Below are 25633 nucleotides of genomic sequence, written 5' to 3'. Positions count from 1 at the left end.
TCTGGGTCCTCTGGAACAGCACTTCTGCCATTTTCCTTAAGTCAGCGTAGTTTAGCTTTTGCTCCCTCTACCTTACTAAACTTTAATTTAAAATGCCATCTTTTCTCTTAGGAAACGGGAAAATAAAACAACATACTTTTGAGGGGGGAAAATGTCTAAATATTTATAGTTTTCCTCCCCCTTTATAATATAATGTAGTATATTGTGAGACAGTACACACCACGTAACCTGTCTCATGCAGGAAGACATTGAGCGTATGCCGTAACAGCTCCTCCGTGCGAGTGCCACTGTGATTCCAGTGGATTCTGGGGTATCTGACTACTTTACCCTACCCAAGGTTCTTTAGTTTTGTGGCAGTAGATACGTGTCCATGTGTCTGTATATATTTGACTCATGGTTTTTCCTCCTCTTCCTCCTCCTCCTCCTTTTTCTTTTTCTTTTTTTTTTCTTCTTCCCCTTTTTCTTTTTTTTCCCCCCTTTGAGACAGGGTTTCTTTGTGTAGCCCTGGCTGTCCTGGAATTCACTCTGTAGACCAGGCTGGCCTCTGCCTCCCGAGTGCTGGGATTAAAGGCATGTGCCACCACACCCGGCGGTTTTTCCTTCTTAATGTGTACATTCTGGGGAGCTCAGCATTTTGCGTTTTGCTCTTTGGTTCCTTGCCTCTATTGTTGTGTGGGTGCAGGGGTGCGTATGCTCATTAGAACTGTCATTAGAAATTAGAAATAGTCAACATTAAATAGATGTAAATTGATAAATATTGGAAGAAAGTCTCAGAAATTGGAAGGTTTGTGCCATTAGTTCGGTTTTCTGTACTTTAATAATATGAGGCAAAGAATTGATTTTTTTGGATTGACTGATAAGAGCCAGGTGAGAATGGAGATTTTGTTTTCTCAGCAAAAAGCAAGTAGCCTTGGATTTTATAAGACTGGTAGGTAGCACGCCGCTCTCTGGCACAGTAAGCTATCTAAGCAGAGCCCTGACCGACATCCCAGGTGCTGAGCAGCGGCATGGTTTCATGGAGCTGGTATCAAGTCTCACTGTGCTCTGTTACGTCTTTCCTGAAAAGCTCATTCTGAGACTGTCCTTTAGGAAGGACTAGATAGAAGGAGAAGGATCTTTTTACTGAATCTTAGACCCACATTGTGCAACCAACCCTTGGCCATCCCTGTCATCAGAGAACAGTAGGAGTGTCTCTTCCTTAGATTCTTTACTGCTCTGACACTGAAGGTCCCCCACCCCTATCCCCACCCCCGACCCCGAGGAAATCAGTTTTAACTGATACTTCATATTGTTTTAAATGTATTGTTGGTGGGTGATAAGTAGGGACTGAGAACGGACTTCTCTTGAACGATCAGTTATAATCAAATCCTGTCTTTCCTTCTTGGTGTAGGACTCTGTGTTAGAGCCAGTGAATGGTGAGGTAATGGATGCTGCCCTCAAGCCCTCTCTTACAACTGAAGATGAGGACTCCACCAGTGAGGGTCTTGAAGAAGAGTTAAAGGTTCCACCTTTTAATTCCAGCAGAGAACCTGGGAGTCCTGTTCCACTGGTAGCAGAGTCTTCAAAAGTGCCCGAGGCCACATTAGAGAAGGTATGGCAGGTATTACCTCACTTTTCATAGTAGGTAGAGGGTAGAGAATTGAGAATCTTTACCCTCGCATGTCATCCTTTAGGAACATTGTTTTTTCAGACATAAGTTTTTATATTTGCCTTTCAAGCTTCATTCAGTTGCACTCCAGCCATATTGTAACTACTTTATGGTTGTAATAGAATGAGCTCTCTTTTGCAGACTTAGGGAAATGATTAGGAAAATAAAAACAAACACATGGTTTACCAAACATTTGAGTACTTGTGTGCACTGGCTATGACTGCTACAGTCATTTTTTTTTTTCAGTTGAGTAGAAAGGCTAGAGAAAAGCTCCGTGGAATATTTCAATGCGTTTGGTTAGTTTGGAATAGTTTAGCTTATGGCTATAAGACACGTATAGTAAAGCCTTTTAAGTGTCTTACTGAAGTTGGTGGATCTCCCATCACCCAGATCGCTATTGTCTACGTAACCAGTCAGACCTAGCTGTTGGGCTGTGAGAACAACAGTAGACAGCTTTAGAGCTCAGGAGTGAGGCCCACTGGATAGCACAGTCACGATGGGTGTGCCTCACAGAGGCAGAGCTGAAGGACTACATGTCCTTAGGACTTCATGCTGTTGTAGAGTTGTGCTCTGCGTGTTCCCTCATAATCAGTGAGTTGTATGACATCTCTAAGGGGTCTCTGGCCCTCACTGGGCAGTATATTGCGATTGATCTTTTTCAAGCATTGTCGATGGAGCAGATTAATGATTCAACCACCACTGTTGTTTTTGAAAAGAAAATCTTTTTTTTTTAAAGGGTTTTTTAAACATTTATTTATTTGTAAGTACACTGTAGCTGTCTTCAGACACTTCAGAAGAGGGAGTCAGATCTCATTACGGGTGGTTGTGAGCCACCATGTGGTTGCTGGGATTTGAACTTCGAACCTTCGGAAGAGCAGTCGGTTGCTCTTACCCACTGAGCCATCTCACCAGCCCGAAAACAAAATCTTAAATGTTTGATTTTTTATCAACGAACACTTAGGAGCCAAAGGCTGTGGTGAAAGCCTACCAGTTCCTCCACCCTAGCATGTAGTCCTTTAGGAAGAGGTTCCTCCACCCTAGCATGTAGTCCTTTAGCTTGAAGAGGTTCCTCCACCCTAGCATGTAGTCCTTTAGGAAGAGGTTCCTCCACCCTAGCATGTAGTCCTTTAGGAAGAGGTGAGAAAGCACCCAGCTGACCTTTCTGCTCCATACTGGCTTCAAACCCTTCAACTCAAACACCTTCCTTTCTGTCAGCGGGTTGCTTGCCCTGCCTCCTGACCTAAGGTTGGCTTTATTTACCTCTTAGTTAGAAGGTGTGTACTAGCGCCAAGCCACACAACAAGGCTTTTTCAGTTCACAGTCTTGGCGTTCACAGTGTGATCAAATATCCTACAACACACCAGCCTGAGAAAGAACTTAGAGATGCAGACTGTTAGTAAAGTTGGGTTAAGATGTTTTCGTTAGGGTTTTGATGTAGAAAATCTTGGGGAACATTTGAAAGCTCAGGCACACTTTTAATAATTGAAGGATGTCAGAGAACAAGAACAATGGCAGCCTGATTAGTAATAGGTGATGGCTTAGAGTTTTAAAAACCTGCTTTTTATAAGGGTTCTTAAATACTTTATCCTCCCTTCTAGCCCACCACCCATCAGAGGTAGTGGAAAAGAAAGGTTTTTAGGATACGGAGAAAGTGGACTTGTTTAGAAATAGTTCTTTGGAACAAATGCAATCTTCATTGTCAAGGCATATCAGTAGTTCAGTTCACGCAAATCAGAAGCAGCAGCAGCAGCAGCTCCATCCATTCACAAACACCATTCACAAACCAGCAAAGGCAGGGCGGTCCAGAAGCCTTGGTTCTGCCGTACTCTCTTTAGAAGGAGGTCCTTGGGGCATTTTCAGTCTCCAGTTATCAGGATACCCGCAGTCCAGTTCACTAGTGTCAGGAGAACAAACACAAATCGGCAGTGGTGGCACGACCCAGCATACAGCAGGACCGACCAGGACCAACAGGGACACCAGAAGTTCCTTACCATGCCTCTCTCAACAGTGAAGATGAGTGAATGTGAAGACAACGTGAGACCAACAAAATGGTGCAAAGCTTTTTGCAAGCATGCTGTCACTGTTCCTTGAGTCCTGTGTTATACTCCCCTCAAATAGCAAAACTTGAAGTTAGTCTGTATCAGCTGACATATCCAGAAACTTTCCACTTCACTCTGCCAATCAGCCTGATTCTGTGGGAGTAGTAAGAAGCCGCCAGAGGGCTGGTGAGATGGCTCAGCGGTTAAGAGTGCTGACTGCTCTTCCAGAGGTCCTGAGTTCAAATCCCAGCAACCACATGGTGGCTCACAACCATCTGTAATATCTGATGCCTTCTTCTGGAGTGTCTGAAGACAGCTACTTACATATAATAAATAAATAAAATATAAAAAAAGAAAAAGAAGCACCTGAGAACACCACCAGAAGTTTTTTGGTCCATTTTTTTCTATGAAGTCATGACAAATGATGAACAAGGAATGGCAAGGCGTACCAATACCATAGTCGTCCACCATCTGTTGGGTTGTATTTATATTCCTTCTTAATATCATGTGTCCATTCATTTGCTTTAGCAAAACATCCTTTGACCTGTGTCTTGCTTCAGGAAATATTCTTTCATATGTCTACTTTAGCAAAACATCATTTCACCAATGTGCCCCAGCAAAGCATCATTTGATATAACTGACTTTCCAAAGAAACTAGAAGTTTTCATTTCAACTCGGTGACATGCCTTTCTTGCTAAAGCTGGCTTGGTGATCAAGGCGATGATTAATTTCTTGTACGTATTTTTTGCCCTTGGCTTACTAATATGATTTATTAACAAATTGTTGATAGCCGGGCAGTGGTGGCACACATCTTTTAATCCAAGTACTTGGGGGGCAGAGGCAGGCAGATTTCTGAGTTCACGGCCAACCTGGTCTACACAGTGAGTTCCAGGTCAGCCAGGGATACACAGAGAAACCCCATCTTGGGCGGTGGCAGGGGGTCGGGGGGAGTGTTGGTGCGTGTGTGTGCACAAGTTTAGCCTTCTGAGTCTTTTTAAGAATTTTTTTATAAGATTACTAAGATAATGATCAATTCTCTCTTTGTAACCGCAAATTTCAGCCTGCCAATAAGAGAAACCGTTTGCCGGAGAAAAGTGTCTTGCTTTGTTTCTTACACTGTGTTAATCTAGAACGAGGTACTTAGACATGAATGTTCTTGGGAATAACTTGTTTTTTTTTTCACCTGTGATAAGTAAAATGTTTAACTGTGTAAAGAGTATTGGGGAACATGCTGTTTTTACTAATATTTATTGTAATCATTCATTTAAAGAAAAATAGAATATAACCACATTATAATTGTTATATTGATTGAAAGATTTTACAGGGATATATAAGCCGTAGGAGAAAAAATAAAGTTGCAGTAGCCTTGCTTTTTTCACCGTGTGTGTGTGTGTGCATGTGTGTGTGTGCGTGTGTGTGTTTCCCAGAGAATCAAATTTCACTCTCTCAAAAGTCTGAGTGATTTGTCTCCAGCTCTGTACCTCTCCTCAGTGTATGTGATCTGTAGACGCTGGCCTTTGGCACTTAGCGAGGATAGCAGTGTTATCCCTAGAGATTCTTCCGTCCAGCTTCAGCAACACCAAAATCTAGAGGCAGTTGATGATTTGGTATGATCTTGAAGCTCAAAGTTTCTTGGATACTTTTTTCAAGCATAAAGATTTCTTATAAGAATTATTGTATTACAGTCAACATGAGACAATTTTGAAGAAATTGAGTTGCATTTAAAATAATGTCTTCACGCTGAACAAAAATGAGGAGTCCTGAGGTCTTCACAGTGACATTGAGAATGAATCGCTTTAGAACTGCATTGTAAAATGGCTCACTGACCTGTTTCTTGTGTGCTTTTCCCAGACCTCACCTGATACTGACTCAGAAATGTTGACTGATCAAGGCCCATCTGATGATAAAGGACATACTGAAGAAAATCTGTCCCCAGTTTCAAAAAAGAAAACACTTTTGGGGAGCTCAGACAATGTTGCCACTGTATCAAATGAAGAAAAGTCTGATGGTAATTTCCCAAATTCTGTGGGACCAGAATTTCCCGAAGAACCAGTCTCTCAGAATTTATCACCCAACACTACTTCCTCAGTGGAAGACCAGGGTGAGGAGGGAGCACCTGAGGCCCAGGAACCATCAGCTACTCAGAGTTCTCTGATAGAGGTCGAACTTGAAGACGCGCCATTTCCACAGAATGCAGGACAGAAGAGCCAGTCAGAGGAGCAGTCTGAAGCGTCCTCTGAGCACCTGGAACAGTTCACGCAGTCAGCAGAGAAAGCTGTGGAGAGCAGCTCGGAGGAGACTGAAGTGGAAGTCCCTGTAGTAGACAGGCGCAATCTGAGAAGAAAGGCCAAAGGGCATAAGGGGGGCCCTGGCAAGAAGAAAGCCAAGCTGACCTGAGTGAAGGAGCAGTGTGGTTCACACATCCTCCTTCTTGTTGTTTTAAACCGTGGTAATTAATAAACAGCATGGGGCACAGGACAAATTCTAAAACTTGCATTTGAACTTATTTACAGATGCAGGTTTACTCTTTCCTTTATTTAGAACAAGGATTCACCATTCTTTTTCATCTTTCAGGCTATTTTCTCTAACTTTCATTTATGAACCATGTGTCAATTTTGAAATTCCAGGTCATATTCTCCTTTAACGGGTGGAGCATCTAATCATTAATATTTTAAAAATACAACTTAAAAAGAACTATTAGACTTTGATCATAGGAATCTTTTATACTAAGGGTTTTAATGGTAAAATTTGGTAAGAGTTCTCAAAGTTTTATCTTAGTATCAAAAACAATCTCCCATCTTTTAGGTGTAAGCATACCTAAACAAAATGAGTCAGTTAATTAAAAATACTATCAAGTTAGAGAACAAAAAATAGAAATTTATGATCAGTGGTTTATGAAGATAGTTTTTGTTTTTATTTCTTAATGTTAGTTGTAGATGGAGTATCAAGTCTGTGAGAAGTAGTTTAGACTGCATATCTGGTGTTAGTAGTACTGTTAAAGATGTAACTGGTGTGTGGGTACATAATTTAAAATTTAATTTAAATTTAATACTTCCACCATGAAGTATGAGTTTGCTATAATTTTTTTCTCTATATATTTTCAGATGCTGAAAAGCTTGAGTACACTTTTATCTTTTAAACACCTCAAGTAATTGAATTTAATATACAGTTTAATTTGGACTGTAGTCCTGATTACATGTAGTGCAGAAGTATAGGCCCCTTTGCTGTCTCACTGTGATTCTTCCATCACCAGACCTCCACCCAGCTTGCCTGTTACACCCTGTATCCATATTTGGATAGGTCTAGAACTCAATCCAAACACCTTTAGTCCTAGATGGAAGGAATAAAGCTGCCCAATGAGATGTACAAATGCCTAGATTCTGCGGTCCCTTTGGGTCTTGCATACTTTAAGACAGGGTTTCTCTGTGTAGCATTGACTATCCTGTAAACCATGCAGACCTCCAGCTCAGATCTGCCTCTGCCTACTGAGTGTTGAGATTAAAGGCGTGCAGCACTACCACCTGGCTATTTGATATTTTAGAAATACTAAAAAAAAATAATGACAATTGGTTTTAAAATGGTTATTCTTAGAATTCATAGAAAATTGGTCAGTGGCACTTGGGGAATACCATGTACTTTGTTTCTATTTCAGTTAGAGACTATTTTGAGACCAATTAGATTTGTTTTTGAAACAGCTTGAACCTTGTGAGAGACATGTTGAGAAATTGAGTCATGGAATACTCTGAGTTTATGCTCAGTCCATTCAGTCTTCAGTCAGCTGATTGGTGATTTCATGCCTTACATTTTAATTTAGGGATGTTGGTATTTTAGAAAAGTCTAATTAATTAGTTAAGACCTTAAAGCAGCAAACCAAATAGCAAACTCTTGTATGAAGTTAGAACACTTGACCTGTTGTTTTAATTTTGGCTAGATGTTAGATAATTTCATTCCAAGTGAAAATTATACTTTGACTTTTTTTTTTTTGTAAAAGCTGTTATAAAATAGATTTGACTAATTAGTAAATTTGCCAAATGCTGATGCTGTTTTACACATTTAGAGAAATTTGTTAATATCTAACTAGGGATAGTGACTGAAAGGTATGTTAAGATTCAGAGATTTAAATCCTATTTTTGATTTTTAACACACATTTAAAGTTTTCTGGGTATGTTGTTTTGGTATTTTGTTTTGGCTCCTGTTCCCCTTCCATACCTTTTTTAAATGAGTGTTTTAGTAGATTGCACTCACTGGCAGCTCAATGTATAAATAGTCTCTAGAGTTAAAGAAAAATATTCACATACCACACTGGATACTAGCAGTATAAACTTATATACTTCCTAAACTTGTTTGATAAAGATGGGATTCAAAACATTTTGCTCTGCATACAAGAAAACTTGTTACTTGTTGTCTGTGACAGAAGTTAGTTTGTATAATCATAGAGGAAAAGTTAGGTCATAGGAAAAATCTTTCATATTCAGTAACATGTTTATATAAAATTTGTAACAATTTATGTTCAGTAGGGAATCTAAACAAATGTAGCAAGGCATGAGGACTGCAGAGATTTCAAGCAGCTGTTTGTTGAGTGCTCTGTCCAGTTGTGTAGTCTCCTGTGAACTGGTACTTTCTGTTTCGGAGTCATGAATGTGGAGAAGGAAGCTCCCTTCTGGTGTATATACATATATATTTCCTTATGTAACATAGCAGAGGAGTACTACCAGAAGTTTAGTTCTACTACTGTTAGACCACACAAAAATTTATTTAAGAATTTTATTGTAAAGCTCCTTTAAAACTTTTAAAGAGATTCTATTATGATTTTTTAAAATAAAATCAAATGGCATGACTTAGAATGTCAGTCTTCTCCGTGTGTTCACATTTTTCCACTTTGTGTCTACTTTCCTTTTTCCATTGATTTGCACAGGCTAAGGAGGACTTCTAGTCACTAATGGTCTACTTGAACAGGTGACCAGTGTTACCTAGTGGTTTGTGACTTTAGTATACCTTTAAGCCCTTCTACCAACTGAACATCTCTCAAGTTGCTTCTCCTTTGGAATCACCTAAGCTGTGGTCACACCAGCAAACTGAAACAATTTTGGTGGAAGTAAAGAATTTGTACTAACATGACTCATATGTAACCCTATTTTAAATGAGAGCAGCTTTTGCTTTGATGTCCATTTGCAATCTGGTGGTTTGGGGTGTAGTCTGTTACAGAAGTCATGCTTGTTTTAATACTTCCTCCCATGCCTTTTTAGTATAAGACAGTTTGCTAGTTTTAATCCTAAAAGAAATAAGCAAATGTACTTCAGCAATAGTCACTGATCGCCTGGAGTCAGGCTTCCTTTCACCATAACGCAGGCAAATAAATACACATTGCCCGTTTTGATTGGTAGAAAATGTTAAAATCTAATTATAAGAAAGTGAGATCACTCTGCCTTTCCTGGCCGGTCCTGAACTAGGCCTGCCTTTCCCTTTAATATCTTTGTATGTTCTAAAACTTAAAAGAAAATTATTCAGAATACCAAGTCTTATGGAGAACTTATGGTTTGTTTCTTTGCTATTTTTTCCCCTCTTAATATTTAAAATAGTAATTAAACTTGTATTTTGTGATTGTTTTCTAGTCTTGTGTTTTAAATTTCCTTTCCTCTGAGTTTCAGAAGATGTGCTTAGATATTAGACATTGAATGATTCTGTTAAAGGCACAGCTAATCACACTGCCTGTATTATGAAAGCAGATTTCAAAAATAAACAATTTAAAGCAATATGGTGATTACAGATTAATATACAGACACAATCTTAAGAACGTGGATTTAAGTTATAACCCCAAATCATGACCTTTCAATCTAATTAACTGCCACATCTCAAGTCACTGGTACACGGTGGAGAATTATCTAACCAGTTGATCACACTGTTATAGCAGTATGAGGTGAGCTCCTATTTTTAGAATACAGGAAATGGAGGAGGTACACTGGAGGTCACTGCAAGTACTCTATAAGGTATTAATTATGAGTGAAAGTGCGGAGTTGTGCACTCTTTTCATCTAATTTACTTTCTCTAAGACTTCTGATGTAGTAGTTTATGAATTTAAACACTACCATGTGTTTAAAATGTTCCACATTTTAGGATTAATGGCAACACAATGAAAAATACTTGACCTTTACAGGAACTTTCAACTATACTGATGGCTTTTCAATAGTGACAGACTTGTGTTGCTGCATACATAGTTTTTAGTATGCTTCTGTGTCCTTGCTACTCAGTCACTAAATTTTATTAACATGTAAACCGTTATGCCCCAAACTAAAGACCAACTGTCAAACTGGGCAGTTTTATTTTCCTTTACAACTTAGTAAATACTTGATTGACTGCACATGGGGTAAGGCTGCTCGGTGGTTCAGAAAGACCCCAGTGACGGTGTTTTCCTGACAGGGTGTGGTCTTCAGTAGTTTGTGGAATGACATGTATGAGTAACGTCACTGTCAGACCAGCAAGACCGCATTTATGCACCCGTCGTTCTCAGGATTGTTGGTAACTTGGGCGTACTTTCCTAAGGAAAACCAAACCAAAGGAAGAAAAGGGGTTAGCAAAAATCAGTTTAAAGAAGAAAACTTTTTTCATCTTACATTTCTAAATACCATGTTCATATAAGAAATGAGCAGAAGGTCAGCTAATTCAAGAATAAGTTACGTTCACAAATGGCAGCCAGCTCCATTTTATCAATACATTATGTTACTGTTAACTTTTACAGTGACTTTCTTTTCCTAAATGATTTTCAAATCAGTGTAACACCTATTTTAAAACGTATCTTCATTTTCAAACATCTGAGCAATAAAAGTAGGAACTAAATCAGTGAGACTGTCGTTCCTCATATCTCCAGCCCAGCTGCTGAAGTTCTGTATTTGAAAATTGTTATATACTTTCAACACTCAGAAAAGCACTGCAGAAAAGCAACACCAGACTTAAATTTGTACTTACCCCAAATCACCTTGCCTCCTTGTGTCACAAGGCCCAGCTCGCTCACATTCACTTCAATCACTGTGCCTTTGGTGATCACCCCCAGGGTTGTATATAACGGGGACGATGGATTCTTTTTCACACCGAGAATAGGCAGGCAAAAGGTGGCTTTCAGCTCAGGGTGTGTGACATGGGCTTTTTTGAAACGTAGACCCTAAAAATCAAACATAAGAATGCATCCAAATGGTGAGTAGGGTCTTTAGAATCCTCACCTTTTCTAATCATCTCTCCTAGGGGATGACTACTGTCTTAAAACGTCAGAGGAAATACATTTCTATTCTACAGACTTAAAATCGCATAGTGGACAGGAAGAAGCACACGCAATCCAAAATGGGTTATCCCATGTACGACCATTATGTCAATGCTTGTATTTTTCTTTTCTCATCATACTTATTGAAGGAAATATGCCAAACGGCCATAACTCACTAGTGGCTCATTTATACATGACAACCGTATAAAAGCCCTCTATTTTCACAGTCAATGATGAAGCAAGGTCTATATACAGCCTTGAGTTTTGTTTCCAGGTCAAATAATACATGGTAAATAGAATCAAACCTACAAGTTCCAATTTCAGGAATTGAAATACCAGCCACCTTGAAAGATGGGGAAGAAACAGGAATGGTAGGCTCTTAGCCTTCTTTATGTAGGAAGTAACATGATTCAAAGACTGGAGAATAGAGAGGACCTTGTTACACAGATGTCACCTGGATGGGGCCCTGTAAGCACAGAACTTTACATTTCAGAGCCTTTAGCCTTCATTTTACTTAGGTAGGAATGCAAGGAAAATTGTGTTAGATTCCTTGTTTTGGAATATTTGTGAGAACCTTTCTTCCCTGGAAAGAAAAAAGATATTAAAATGTACTTCAAAAATTATGAATACAAAATCAAGGGAATCAATAGTATATAGTCCAGGACTATTCTGGGCTTTGCAGCCAGACAGTCTCTGGCCAGTAACTGAATTGGGGGAGGGAAAAATTGCACTCTTCAAGTGAGCATGGCTGTTAGCAGTGACTACAGCATTTGAATCCATTACAAATTATTCAGATTGAATGCTAGGATTAACAGCACCAGCATTCCTGTTCAAGTCCTGCTTTTCAAAGCAGGAGAAACTAAGGGGTGTGGGAGAGCTTAGGTGTGGGAGATAATCACACTGCTCTCAGTAGGAATCTAGCTACCTTATAAAGACAAAATAATTACAAATAGATGTTTTCAAACGCAGTTAAAAAAAAGACATTCACCTCACTAAATCTTAGCTCAACAGTCCAATGCTCTTTGGTCTTCTGGCTAAGACCAAATGTAAGCAATGTTCCCTGTCTAATGAGTTGTCACAAAGGCCCGTGTTTGAGGCCTAGCACTTCAGGCATATAGCAGCTTACTTATTGAATAAGGAATATATAACTATAAAATAAAGAGTCTAATGCATCATGTTTAAATACAAGTATTCACTGGCAAACTGTTATACAAAATCATTTCAAATCTGTTATGAATCTGACGTTAAGATTCAGCTGAGATTCATGGAAAAATAGCACAAAATATTGTTCAAGCTGTTTTTCACGCCAATTTTTATAATTTCAGGGAATTGTAATATACTTTATCCAGCTTTACAAGGGGCTAACATTAGGTCATTGCACTCCTATAGAGACTTACCATAGGCCTAATGAATCTTTCATATTTAGGTGGTTTTCTTGTAAAGCCATCACCAACAAAGCAGACTTTAGTAACCATTCTCTTCCATGCCTTCTTTTTCCTTTTTCCTGTTCGAATAACTTTCAATACTTCTGTTTCTCCTTGGGCACGAACTTTGGGTAGAGGGACCTCCCATTTTCCCTAAAAGTGTAGGTTGATATTGTAAAAAAAAAAAAAAAAAAAAGAATAAGTCAAGTGTTTTTTGGTCATAAAAAAAGATTTACTTTCCCATAATCATTCAACACACTTTTGTAGTTCAGCTGTTTTGGAGGAGTCCGTGCTGTGTCTTCATAAGCCATAATTGGCAAAACCAGCTAAGTCTGGATGTCATGGGCACTTTAAATAAATGGTTTGGTTAACCTAGAATCTCTTCATATCTTGTTACAGACCAAAAATATACACCTATAAGGCAGTGACTTGTAAATAATAGGGTATGTGCTTGTTTCTAGTTATAAGCAGAATATGAGAGGACTCATTCCACTTCATCTCTTTGTATTTTTCCCTAAAATAGACTTTAAGACTGCTAGTAACATCATATGCTTTGTAGCGCCCCAGAATAAACAGACACATAAAACAAAAACAAAGCCCCTAAGGCTATAGCAGTGTAAGGCAGTAGAAAGACTTCTGGACTAATATTACTAAGACATGGGTTCGAGGATGTACCATCACTTCACAATCCATTGCCGCCAATAATGATTTATAGCCCCTGGGACTCTAGTCTCTTATCTGCAATCAGACTAATTCAACATATTCACTGAGTAGATATCCACTAGTGTCTTCAGTAGTCAGACCATTATAATTAGGATATTTACAAATTGAAAAAAGATTTTAATACTGTGTATTTTCCAATTAGATTTCTTAATTCTACTCACAGGAACTTAAAAATAATATTTATAGTCTTTCTGTATCGGGGCAGAATTTTAGTTAGTTTTGACAGTAACTGTAAAAGGGTGTGTAAAATTCTACTGGAACCAAATTTGACACTGCAAGGCCAAAAAAAGTTGTGTTTTTCTCTATAATGGCACAGCATTAAGATTTTCAAATGTAAGTCATTAAGTACTGAACTTGTTTTTAATTAATTCTTAAATGAGAGATGTATGACACTCTAATGGCTTACAAGGACTCATGGAGACCAAGCTGGCCTCAAACTTGCTATGTAGCCAAGAATGACCTTAGACCTGTGATGCTCCCGCCTCCCCGAGCCCCTGTGCTGGGGCTACAGACATGCTAGGTGGGCAGATGCCCGTCAACCGAGCTCTATCCACAGCTCCCTCTGAGAGATTCTGTTCAAACTTAAATTCTAAAATTCTTTCCACCAGGATACACCAACCTTGGTGACAAGACAGCAAGTTTCTATCAAACTAAATTTACAAAATTAGGCTGGAGATAGCTGCTAAGAGCACTTGCTGTTCTTCAGACAACTTGTGTTCAGGTCCCAACACCCATGCAGTAGCTCATTAACAGTCAATAATTTCAGTTCCAGGGCAACAGACGTCCTCTTCTAGCCTTTGTTGGCACCATGTGCTGTCATAAATACACATAGGTAAACACACATAAAAATAACAAGTCTGAAATCCTCATCAAAATAGAAATAAAAAGATTCACAAAAACATTCTAAGACTTTCAATATCCCAATAATGGAACAAATAGTTGCCCTTAATGTTTCAAATTAAACTGGAGATAAATCTTGACCCTCAAATTTAGATATTTCTCTTGCGAAAAAAATTACTTACCGCCTTTTCTTTCCGCTTCTGCTTGATCATGTTAGAAAGGACTTTAGCTCTCGACTGCCCCTCTCTGTCCAGCAGATAGGCGGGGACTGCTCCCTGCGGAGTCTTCTCATCATCCTTCTGCTTGGTGTTTCTCTTCTCGTGCATCTTAATACTACGAGAAAGCACAGAGGTTCGGAGTGTGCGCAGTAATTATTACCCCAGTATGCTATGTAGATGGGCCCACTTACGTCTTTTTCATTTGTATTTTCTCGGCATGGCGCTGTTTATGGTAGAGCTTAGCCTTCAGGCCAATCATTTTTTTTGCCTTCTTTGAACGTTCATGGGCCTCCCGACCTTCTTTCTTTCTCTTTTTCTCATGGTAGTCCAAACGATATCCATATCGTTTGCGGTGCAATTCAATATATTCATTTTGTGGCTGTAATGATTCAAGAAATGTTACTTTAATTTTTGCAAGTATTGACATTATTGATTATTCTAAGATTTTAAGGATTTATTTATTTGTTTTATTTATGTGAGTACACTGTAGCTGTCGTGAGCCTTCAGATAGTTGTTGGGAATTGAATTTTTAGGACCACTATTTGCTCTGGGTCAGCCCCACTCGCTCAGTCCCTGCTCGCTCTGGCCCAAAGATTTATTCATTATTATACATAAGCATCAGAAGAAGGCATCAGACCTCATTACAGGTGGTTGTGAGCCACCATGTGGTTGCTGACATTTGAACTCGGGACCTTTAGAAGAGCAGTCAGTGCTCTTACCGCTGAGCCATCTTTCCAGCCCTATTCTAAGACTTTAATATGATGAAATGAAATATATTTTTATCTTGGACAATGTTCATGTGCTTACATCTGCATGACTCTCAGGGAAGAAATGAAAGAATTTATTCAAAATCTACTAAAAATATAAGATTACTACAGGATTTAATGCTTTTTTTTCTTTAGACAATAAGGTAAATTACTTTCAGGTCTTTTTAAATTAGAAAATGTTATTTTGCTGGCCATGGTGGCGCACACCTTTAATCGCAGCACTTGGGAGGCAGAGGCAGGCGGATTTCTGAGTTGGAGGCCAGCCTGGTCTACAGAGTGAGTTCCAGGACAGCCAGGGCTACACAGAGAAACCCTGTCTCGAAAAACCAAAAGGAAAGTGTTATTCTACTAAAACACGATTTACATAAAACAAGATTTACCAATTTTAGTTGTGGGTGTGTAGTTGTAATTCCTGACCAATCATAAATTTCTGTATCCATTATATTCAAGATGGCATATTGATTTTTCCACCCCAGAATGTTCCTTTGTGCTACTCTAAGGTCTTCTTTCCCCATCTTCAACCTTATATTTGTATGGTTTACTCTGCCCAGTGAGTGGAATCCTCAGGACACACATCCTTTTGCATCTGGCTTTTTTCGACTAGAATATATCCATTTTGTGTATACCAGCTCTTAAGTACTTTATATCCCTTGGTCATATCCCAGTGTGTGGATATAAACTCATTTCTTTATCCATTGACCATATGATGTATATCTGGACTGTTCATTTTTTTCCATTGGTGATTAGGAATAAAGTTGTAATAAATATAGATGAATTCAGATCTTTGTATGGAAACTGTCAACTGCTGTGTTATCTTCCAAAGTTGGTGTTTTATTTTGCATATTGTCAGTACTATATGGGATCCCTTTTGTGTTTTAAATTGTTTCATTGTTAACAATGAAACTGTAGTCAGCATTTACTTATATCTGAATCCTCAAAACCAACCAACCTAACAAACAAACAAACACAAAACCCAGCTGAGAAAATAAAACTAGGTAACAAAATCCTTATGGGTGTTGTTTTCAACTGCTATCAAATAAACTTTGCAGCAACTACAAAGAAGGTTTATGGCATTCCACTTTGAAGAGAAACATCCAGTATAATGAGAATGGCAGGTCTGGTAATTCATCTATAAAGAGAATGTTTTGTTCCGCAACTCATTCGCTGTTTGGCTTTTTGCAAAGAATATAGTATACTGAGCATTAAAACGGTGTGAAGCGACTATAAAGTTATTATCACAAGTCTCAACTGCATTCCATTAGGTTGGCACTGACGCCACGGTAGCAAGATCAGGACTTTTATAGTGAACTCTGTCTCATCCCAAGATTTGTGTTCCGGGTCCAGAAGCTGCATCTCACGCTATGGCATCTCAGTTCCGCCTACTACGGTCCTCTCTCACCGACAGCCCAACCACGCTAACCCCAGGCCCTTCGTCGCCCGCGTCCAAGGAGGCCTCCTTACCATGATGACAGCCGCGGAGCACCGGTCCGCGACCTCCCGGGTCTCAAAAGATTCTTAATTTCTGGATGTCACTGGTCCACGAGCCTGCCTCGTTCAGCCCGGGACGGGAAAGGGTAGTCCTTTAAGAAGGCCGAGTGGAGTGCAAGCGCCGCACAGCAGTTCCGTGACGTCTTTCCGTTCCTAGGCAGATGGGCGGAAATTGACAGCAGGAGAATTTTAGCTGAGGCGCCACCGGAACTGCTTAGAGGGCGGAAGGTGCTTATGGAGCTGTTGTAATCCCGGCGATCCGCGGGTTCCTTCTGCGGGTATGAGGGTGTCTGAGGCGGTGGGATGTGGTACCGTGTGGCCGGTTCCTCTCTTACTCCCCGGCGGAGACTAGCAGAACCAGCCAGGCGCCATGTGCGTGCCGCCGTCTTGCTGGTCTGCTACTGCTGACCTCCTAGCTGCTACTGACAGCGGGTTCCAGACGAGCACTCCCCGGCCTCCGGGCCCCGGCAAGGACGTCTGCCGGGTCACGGACGTGTTGCTTCATCCATTATGGAGGGCGACTGATTTGTTAGTCTGTTTCTGTCTCTCCTGTTGCTAACGGATGCACAATTGGTTGAGATATGTTATATGGAAAATAAAACTACTGGCCAGCGGCCAGGAAAACAAGAGATACTTGGTTTTTGTGGACGCCCAGGACTTTCCCCCTAAGCTCTTGAGAAATCCCGTGTAATTAAGGGCAGTTTTTACCTTTTAGAAATCTGTGTGGTTTTTCCACCTTATTATTTTTTTAATGTGTAGTGCGTGCCTGGTGCCCGCCGAGGCCAGAACAGGGTGTTGAATCATAAAAAATGGTTGGGAGGGCTAGTGGTTGCTGGGAATTGAACCTGGTCCTCTAGAAGGGCAGCCAAACTTAACCTCTGAGCCATCTCTTCAGTCCCCAGTTTTATCCTTGTACTGTAGTCACAGAAGTTCACTGTCTCCAATTTGGAACTACCAAAATTGAAAAGTACATCTCAAGAAGTCCTAGCACCCCTAGCACTTGGAGTCAAGCTGTCACTTTTTTTTTTTTTTTAACCTCCCTTCCTTTTTTGGTGTTTTCGAGATAATGTTTCCCTGTGTAGAGCTGGCTGTCCTGGAACTTGCTTCGTAGACAAGACTGGCCTCGAACTCAAAGGTCCGCCTGCCTCTGCCTCTGCCTCCTGCCTCTGCCTCTGCCTCTGCCTCCTGCCTCTGCCTCCTGCCTCCTGCCTCCTGCCTCCTGCCTCCTGCCTCCTGCCTCCTGCCTCCTGCCTCCTGCCTCCTGCCTCCTGCCTCCTGCCTCCTGCCTCCTGCCTCTCTGCCTCTCTGCCTCTCTGCCTCTCTGCCTCTCTGCCTCTCTGCCTCTCTGCCTCTCTGCCTCTCTGCCTCTCTGCCTCTCTGCCTCTCTGCCTCTCTGCCTCTCTGCCTGCAGAGTGCTGAGATTAATTAAAGTGTGCACCACAACCGCCGGGCTTCAAACTATCTTTTAAGTCCCCATAGTATAATGTTTTTCTTTGTTTGTTTGTTTAAAGCAGAGCTAGTGCTGATTATCATTCGCGTATTTTCAGGTGCGGTAAATTATGCAATTTCTCAAGCTAGATACGCTCCCTCTTCCCCCATTGACTCCCTTACCTACTTTAGATTTTTTTAGTTTTAATTTCGCAGTTTTAGTGACGCCCCCCTTGACACCATAACTGCTCCATTTCCCTTCCTTTCTGCAGCATCAATGACAGTAGGGTGTTGTATATTTTTGTTTACATCAGCCCCTTCCCCCTAGTAGCCCTTGAGTTGGCTAGAGTCTGTGTGAGCACAGTCATTGTTTTTGTTCATTGCTTTAATTCAAATACTCCAAAAGTAATTTTAGACACAATTTTTATTAAATATGTGGGTTTAATTCCCATGCTCTATCTGTGCTGTCATAGATGAAAGATGAAATTTCTAGTGATTTATAGTGATTTATCCAAGATTTCAGAAGACCTGAGAGTCCAGCAGCAATCTTCTAATAGTAAAACATATATATATATATATATATATATATATATATATATATATATTTTTTTTTTTTTTTTTTAAGACTCATCCAGGCAGGAAATAGATGTTTGTCTCAATGGGTTTTCAGACTCTGAGCACACGTATTTAATCAGCTTCCGGATTAAGAAATCCCTTTAGCTGAGTCTGATGCCTTCTCTCTCTCTCTTTTTTGTTTGTTTGTTTGTTTCGTTGTTTTTCGAGACAGGGTTTCTCTGTATAGCCCTGGCTGTCCTGGCACTCACTTTGTAGATCAGGCTGGCCTCGAACTCAGAAATCCACCTGCCTCTGCCTCCCGAGTGCTGGGATTAAAGGTGCGCACTTCCTGGCTTGATTCCTTCTCTTTTCCCAGCTGTCACCACAGTCACCCTCACACACACGGTATCCATTCATAGGGACACATGTGCATAAAAAAGTTTTAAATCTTTTACAATTCCTTGTGCCTGAAATAAGCTTTGTAATAAAAATAAGATTAGTAGCTTGAGATCTTCCATTGAGCATAAAGAGGAGAAGCAAAAGTCATAGTTAAAGGCTGTGTTAATAACACTGTACCTAAGATATACATCATACTTTTGCAGAAATGTTAGATGTGATACAAATTCCAAATGAAGTGTGTTATTTCGGAGACATCAGTACATAATAAATATTGTATGTAGACATTACATTTGGGATACAATCTAGAAACATCATCTCTTAGGGAGGGAAGATAGAATTAGTACAAGAGTAGGAACCTAATTTAGGGCGGTTTCCAGTGGGTGCTGACAGATCCCCTTTCCTTTGTTATGTCTCAGCAACATTGCTTTTCCTCAAGACAAGGTTTCTCTGTGTAGTCCTAACTATTCTGGAACTCACTCTGTAGGCCAGGCTGGCTTCCAACTCAGAAATCCGACTGCCTGTGCCTCCCAAGTGCTGGGATTAAAGGTGTGTGCCACCATGGCAGGCTAGTTACAGTAACATCTTAAATTCTGCTTACATAGGAGTACATTTTATGACTGTTCTTAAATGTCACATCTTTTTTTTAATGTATTAAACTTTATTAACATGACTAAGTGTATTTCATTTATTTGTTTGTTTGCTTGATGTGCCAGTGTGAAAACACATGCATTTGTGCATAGAAGTCAGAGAACAACTTATAACGGTTGTCTTCACCCTGTGTGCCCCAGGGATCAAGTTGAGATTGTCAAACTTGGCGGCAAGACCCTTTACCTTTTAAGCTATCTTGGTGGCCTCAATCACGTAGTATGAAAATTCTGCATAACTGACTTAGCATTGCCTCCTGTGATCTAGGCAGATAATTTTCTCACACCTTTGATCTTGTATTTTAAGGCCAGGGAAGACTTGGTAAATGTGGGTCTAAGGGCCTGCTGTGGTGCTGAGGTCAAACCCAGGCCCTTGACAGAGTAAGCAAAGGCTACCCCTCAGGCTTAGTAAGTGTTTGCAAAGCAAAGGCGCTCTGCTTCTGTATTCACAGAGGCAGGCAGCTTGCTTTCATATAGCTTTTATGTATTTTATTTTCACATTTATTTTTCAAAAATCAGAAGTTTTGTTGTTAATGAGAAACTACCAAGTTTCGTGAGATATCTATCATACTTAATTCTAAATATTTACCTTACGTATATTTCTGTGTAGTTTTTAAAAATTTCAATAAATGTACTTTAATTATATCTTGAAGTTTTGTTTGTTTGGTTTTTCTTTGAACTGAGTCTATGTATGTAGCCCAGGTGACCTAAAATTTGGCAATCCTCCACTCTGCTTCCCAAGTGCCAGGATTATAGGCATCTACCAAACTCTCAGCCCTTCATATCTTTCTCTAAGAATTAAGCCTTTTTAAAAAAAGGGGGACAGTTTAAGCTTAAATAAGAACTGTGCACTTCATTTAATACAAAGTTTTCCTTTTTCCTTTTTTTGTTTTTTGTTTTTTTGAGACAGGGTTTTTCTGTGTAGCCCTGGCTAAAGTTTTGCTTTTTCATGATGCATTGTGGTTTTGGTAGGTAAAATTATTAAGTAAGTTACTTTCTTTGTGTGTGTGTGTGTGTGGGGGGTATTTCAAGACAGGGTTTCTCTGTATAGCCCTGGCTGTCCTGGAACTCACTCTGTAGACCAGGCTGGTCACGAACTCAGAAATCCACCTGCCTCTGCCTCCCAAGTGCTGGGATTAAAGGCATGGGCCACCGCTGCCCGGCACAATTCTATTTCTTATATGTGCCTTACTGACTTACATATGTTTAGTTTTTTAATTTTGTTCGTCTCTTTTTTCATAGAGAACGTTTTAGAGGACCACGATGTTCACCAAATGGAGGATTTTTGCGGTGAATCATCAGAGAACATTCAGTGTGCACCTTAATGTAAGTGTTTCTTACCAAAATGGCTGTATTTTGACTAGTTATATTTATAACCAGAGACTTCGTATACAGCTCATCATTCCAAATTTGGTTTGCTCAGACTACCTTAATTTAATTGGAAATGCAACTTAAAGATGTTCTTAGCAATAAAAAGAGCATCTGACAACATGAAATGCTGTTCTCATGAGGTAATAAAAATGGCGAGTGTTTTGGAAGAGGCTGGAGTTTTTTCTCTCTTCCAAAAATGGCAGTACTTCATGCTCACCCTTACACTGCTAACTAAGGGTGTGCTTCTCTCTCTCTCTCTCTCTCTCATTCTGTGTGTGTGTGTGTGTGTGTGTCTATAGGTTGAAATACCTGTGAAGTAACGTTCTGTGCCGTTAAGTCAGGAGACAACATCATTCTTAAATAGTCGAGGTACAACTTTCTGTAGAGCTGTTGGAAGCCAATTTCTGAGGCAGGTTGACACTTGCCTCATGTTTCATGATAGCATCTTCCCTGTAAGCTTTATTCTAATACAAGATCTCTATGTATTTTGTTATCTCTTACTTTAATTATGCATTGCAAATATGAATCTTCAGGTGGAACCATGCCTTGTGTCACTCACCTGTGGGGACTGGGCTGCTTCTCCCCCAGCAGGAACTCAGCAGGGAGCTTTGGAGAGCCTGTGACCCAGGCCATGCAGGCCTTGCCAGGAGGCTCTCAGGTCATTTAGCTAGTTTAAAATTACTTAAGCAGCATTTTGAGGAATGTGTATTTCCACTGAAAAGGTATATAGAGATTCTTGTTCTGTAGTGGAGGCCGGCCTCAGGCTTAAGATCTTCCTGCTTCAGCCTCCTGGTTTCTGCGATTACAGGCATGTGTCACTGCACCCAGCAAGAATAGGTATTTTCTGTTTTCTATGTTTGATGTGTATCGCTGGAGTAAAATTAATGTCCATTTCTCTTTGTCTCTCCTAGACCATGTGTTACTGCAAAATAAAAGCAAATTTAAAACGATTAAAGACTCAGCTGCCTCTTACAAGAAACTACAGTTCCGCACCAGGTACAGATGTTAAATCCTTGTAGTTTACCTGAAACCTTGCTCTCGTCTTCCTTCTCGCATTAGCTTTGGTTGAAGAATCTTGCTTTTTAGACGTTTGCAAACTGCTTTAACTTGTTGGCTATTTTCATGGGGTTATGAGGTGGGAGGGTTTTGGTAGCTGTGAGGCGGATGGGCACCAGGGGAGCTCCCTTCCTCCTCTCCAGGGCTTCTGATGAGCTGAGCCAAGGGGGAGTGGGTGGGGCTAGTAGCTGCCTTCCAGTGTAGTGTGTGAATCTACTTATTTTTAGGTCACTGCTGATTTTTATGTTAGTATCTTTTCTGTCAATAGAGATTTACTAGAATAATTTACTTTGAGGAATTTTAGAAGAAGTTTGGGTACATGTTTATCTGGACTGTTTTAGATTCAAGGCATGGCTGCTAGACTCGGGAATGCCTGGGCACTGAGCTCGTCATTCCTGGTGGCCTGCTGTGTGTGAAGGAAACAAGTGGTTCTGATGAAACCTAGCTTCACTCTGCTGCCTCCTCCCACCAAGTTTACCATGTGCAGAGAATGAAACGAAACATTACTGATTGGCTGTTGCCTTACGAGAATTTATGAATCTCTTGGGATGCATTGTTAGTATGTATGCAGGCTTTTGTGCTCTGCACCTACTAATTTAACTGTGGTATGTACTTTGTCCTTTTGTCTTTAGACTGCCCAATGAGGGGTTTGAGTTTTTTGTTTGTTTGTTTGTTTGTTCTTTTTGGTTTCTCTGTGTAGCCCTGGCTGTCTTGGGTTTTTTAAATGTAAGAGTGATCTTATTTTAGAAATCTAAAACACTTGGTTTAAATAGCATGAAAAGTAGAGATTATATTCACAAGTAAAACTGTTGTTCCTTCAGTATAATTATTGAAACTTAAGCTAGCATAGAGTGATCACTGTGGACATTTTTCATGTAAGAAATAACCATAGGACTGTGTGGTGGTTCATATTAAAACTCTAGTACTAACAAGGCTGAGAAGGAAGGCTTGAGAATCTTTAAGTCCAGGCAGGACTCGGTACAAGACTCTGCCTCAAAAACCTTAGAGAAAAGCTGGGTGCTGTGCTGCAAACCTTTAACTACAGCATTCCGAGGAAGGAGGGTTTCTGTAAATTCAAGGCCAGCCTGACCTCCATCACAAGTCCCAGGCCAACCAAGGCTTTATAGTGAGACACTGCCTCATAAACCAAGCCAAACCAAACCAACCAAAGAAAACAGTAAAGAAATAAAATAAAAGAAGAAACACTGCTTAGCTATATGCAAGTATTGGGATCGCTCATCTTTTGACTGACTGCATGCAGACTGCCCGGCTATCTCTAATGGCGCCGGGCTGGCATTGCTGAGGGAAAGGAGGTTCTGACCTGCATGGCAGCTCACTAGCAGTTGCTCACTTGGAATTCGTCAAGACTTAAAAATGCAGGTTTACATGTCTTTCCTTTTATTTAGGGTCTGCTGTTACCTTCTATCATGTTGTTATGCACACCAATTCTACCGTTCTGTAAATAGAGGTGTATGTAATAAGTCACTGATTGAAAGCATCTGTTTGTTGGTTTGTTTTTGTTGGTTTGTTGGTTGTTGTTGTTTTTTTTCAAGATATGGTCTCTTTGTGTAGTCCTGGCTCTCCTGGAACTTACTCTGTAGACTAGACCAGCCTCAAACACATAAAAAAATCCACCTAGCTCTGCCTCCTGAGTGCTGGGATTAGAGACGTGAGCCTCTACTGCCTGGGAAGAAAAATCTGTATTGTTTTTAAGGATTTGATTTAGAAAGTTGTTCTGTAGGTGGGAATTAATAAAAGGAATTTGTATCTAGAACTTGTACCGTCAGCCACAGCTTTCTTCCTGCCTGGGAGAAAATGAATCCTATGTCAGTCTATGGTCTTGAGCTTGGTTTAGCTTGATCTGGAATGTTGTATATGCTTTCATTTATTTTGTATGTTTTCATTTATAAGTTAAAAGAAAAATTTTAATAATTTAACAGTTTAATTTGAATTCTTTTCCTATTAGGCATAGTAGGAAGTGATGTCAAGTCTCTTCATTCCATCATTAACCCTCCTGTGGCCAAGTAAGTACTGCCCTGAGACTGGCTTTCGAGAGGCTCTTGAGGAAGTTCACAAGTCTTCTCTGACAGCTTTACCAGTGACTTATGTCACTTCTGTTGTTTCTATATAAATGTTAGTATGTATCTCAAAAGATATTTTTCTCGGTTAAATATTAAGAATTTTTAATATAACAAAAATGAATATAGATTTTTTAAAAGATTGTGATTAGCCCTTTTATCACCTAGCTATTCTGAATGATAGTGTTAGATAGCATACATACACAGAAGTGGGTAAGGGCCAAGAGAGGGTGGTGGGGGTGAATATGGGCAAAATACATCACACACATGTATGAGATGTCATAGTGCACCCCCTTATTGTGTGTACTTAGTGTATGCAGATAATAGATAAAAAATAGGTTTTGTATTTGTCTTCGTACATAATTGCATATATAATAGGAGTACTAATCACCTTTAAAATTTGCACAGCATTGATATTTTAATTGAAATATGCACCTCATAACGCATACTTTTTCCTCCCTTTTGAACAGAATTCGTAATATTGGAATTATGGCACATATTGATGCAGGCAAAACCACCACCACAGAGAGAATTCTGTACTATTCTGGATACACAAGATCATTGGGAGGTTAGAATGATTCCTCCTGCCTCCTGCCCCCAAACCCCGCTAGCAAAAGCATCATTGGAAAAGGTTTTGGTTAAGACGTCAACTAGAGTGCGGCGTGGAGTCTCTGGGGTCTAAACTGTGACATTAGGATAAGGTAGCTGCAGCATCACCAGAAAGTCTGAGGCTCGGCTCAATCCTGAGTCCCCCAAGGCTGTCAGGGGCCTCACGGAAGGCTGTAGGACAAAACCATGCTTAGCATTAGGGGTTTCTTTCTACAAGAGCCACCCAAGCGAGAAGACTGAGTTACAGTGTCCAGGTTTCATATAAGGGACATTCTAGCTCTGAGTCCAAGCTATAATACTTTCCCAGTTAATAGAGTTTACCAGTAAGGAAGAGAAGGAGGAAGAGAGAGAAGGCGATGATGACTGTGTGTGTGTCTGTCTGTCTGTCTGTCCGTGTGTCTATGTCTGTGTGCCCTAGCCACATAGTTGACATACTTCTATTGTCTAATTTCTAGAAGGAAAAACCTGGAAAGTTCATGTCCAATTGTTACATGGAGAAGGAGATGATTTTGCTCTGCCTTAGCTCAGTGCTTGTTTTTGAAGGGCTACAGTCTCCTGCTCAGTTACAGCTTTTGCACGTTGGAGTTACTTCTCACTGGGCTCACACTTATGACTCCCCAGAGCAGCCTTTTGGTTTTATGTGCCTCAGTTTTTTCGTGTTCCTCGTTTGTTCTTTCACAACTCCATATGTGCAGATGCTGTGTTTTCATGCATATTCTCTTGTCCACCACACCTCCTGCTCAGTCCTTCTTCCCAGCTGATCCATTTTTTTTTTCATGTGAGCATGTGAGTGGGTGGGAGTAGAGCTGTGTGAGTGTGAGAATATGGGTGAGTATATGAATGTGTGTGAAAGGGTCTGTGAGTACGTGTGTCAGTGACTGTGTGTGTGTCACTGAGTGTAACTGAAGCTGTTACTTGCATGAGCACAGCTCAGGGCCTGCTGTTTTTTGTTTTTTTTTTTTTTTTTTGGTTTTTTCGAGACAGGGTTTCTCTGTATAGCCCTGGCTGTCCTGGAACTCACTTTGTAGACCAGGCTGGCCTCGAACTCAGAAATCCACCTGCCTCTGCCTGGGCCTGCTGTTTTTAAGTAATGC

General features: G+C 40.2%; 3 protein-coding genes across 10 annotated transcripts in view; 2 read left to right on the top strand and 1 right to left on the bottom strand.

Annotated features, from left to right (window-relative positions):
* Positions 1-8977, top strand: part of Fam169a (family with sequence similarity 169 member A) — a 59438-nt gene extending 50461 nt beyond the window's left edge. For all 8 annotated transcript variants that reach the window (XM_029468558.2, XM_021180114.3, XM_085830897.1 and 5 more), the window contains 2 exons: positions 1391-1591; positions 5539-8977. In XM_029468558.2, coding sequence (XP_029324418.1) covers positions 1391-1591; positions 5539-6084 — 747 coding nt within the window. In that variant the 3' untranslated portion in view covers positions 6085-8977. The remainder of the gene's footprint in view (positions 1-1390; positions 1592-5538) is intronic.
* Positions 8978-9989: 1012 nt separating this feature from the next.
* On the bottom strand, positions 9990-16556 carry Nsa2 (NSA2 ribosome biogenesis factor). Its single transcript, XM_021180113.3, has 6 exons — positions 16373-16556; positions 14336-14523; positions 14109-14259; positions 12337-12516; positions 10651-10843; positions 9990-10222 (listed from the first exon to the last, which is right to left on the bottom strand). Exons 1-6 carry the CDS (start codon positions 16373-16375, stop codon positions 10155-10157), a joined length of 783 nt encoding a protein of 260 aa, XP_021035772.1. The 5' UTR covers positions 16376-16556; the 3' UTR covers positions 9990-10154.
* A 10-nt stretch (positions 16557-16566) lies between these two features.
* The window catches only part of Gfm2 (GTP dependent ribosome recycling factor mitochondrial 2), a 45620-nt gene continuing 36553 nt past the window's right edge, over positions 16567-25633 (top strand). The window contains exons 1-5 of the mRNA XM_021180110.3: positions 16567-16677; positions 20668-20751; positions 21708-21792; positions 23819-23876; positions 24401-24498. Of these exons, the coding sequence (XP_021035769.1) occupies positions 20689-20751; positions 21708-21792; positions 23819-23876; positions 24401-24498 (304 nt within the window). The 5' untranslated portion in view covers positions 16567-16677; positions 20668-20688. The remainder of the gene's footprint in view (positions 16678-20667; positions 20752-21707; positions 21793-23818; positions 23877-24400; positions 24499-25633) is intronic.

This window comes from Mus caroli, unplaced genomic scaffold (genome assembly GCF_978045245.1).
Source record: "Mus caroli unplaced genomic scaffold, Mus_caroli_1 scaffold_15, whole genome shotgun sequence".
Lineage (NCBI taxonomy): Eukaryota > Metazoa > Chordata > Mammalia > Rodentia > Muridae > Mus > Mus caroli.
The sequence above is the reverse complement of the archived record's forward strand: the minus strand, read 5'-3'. Positions and strand labels throughout refer to the sequence as shown.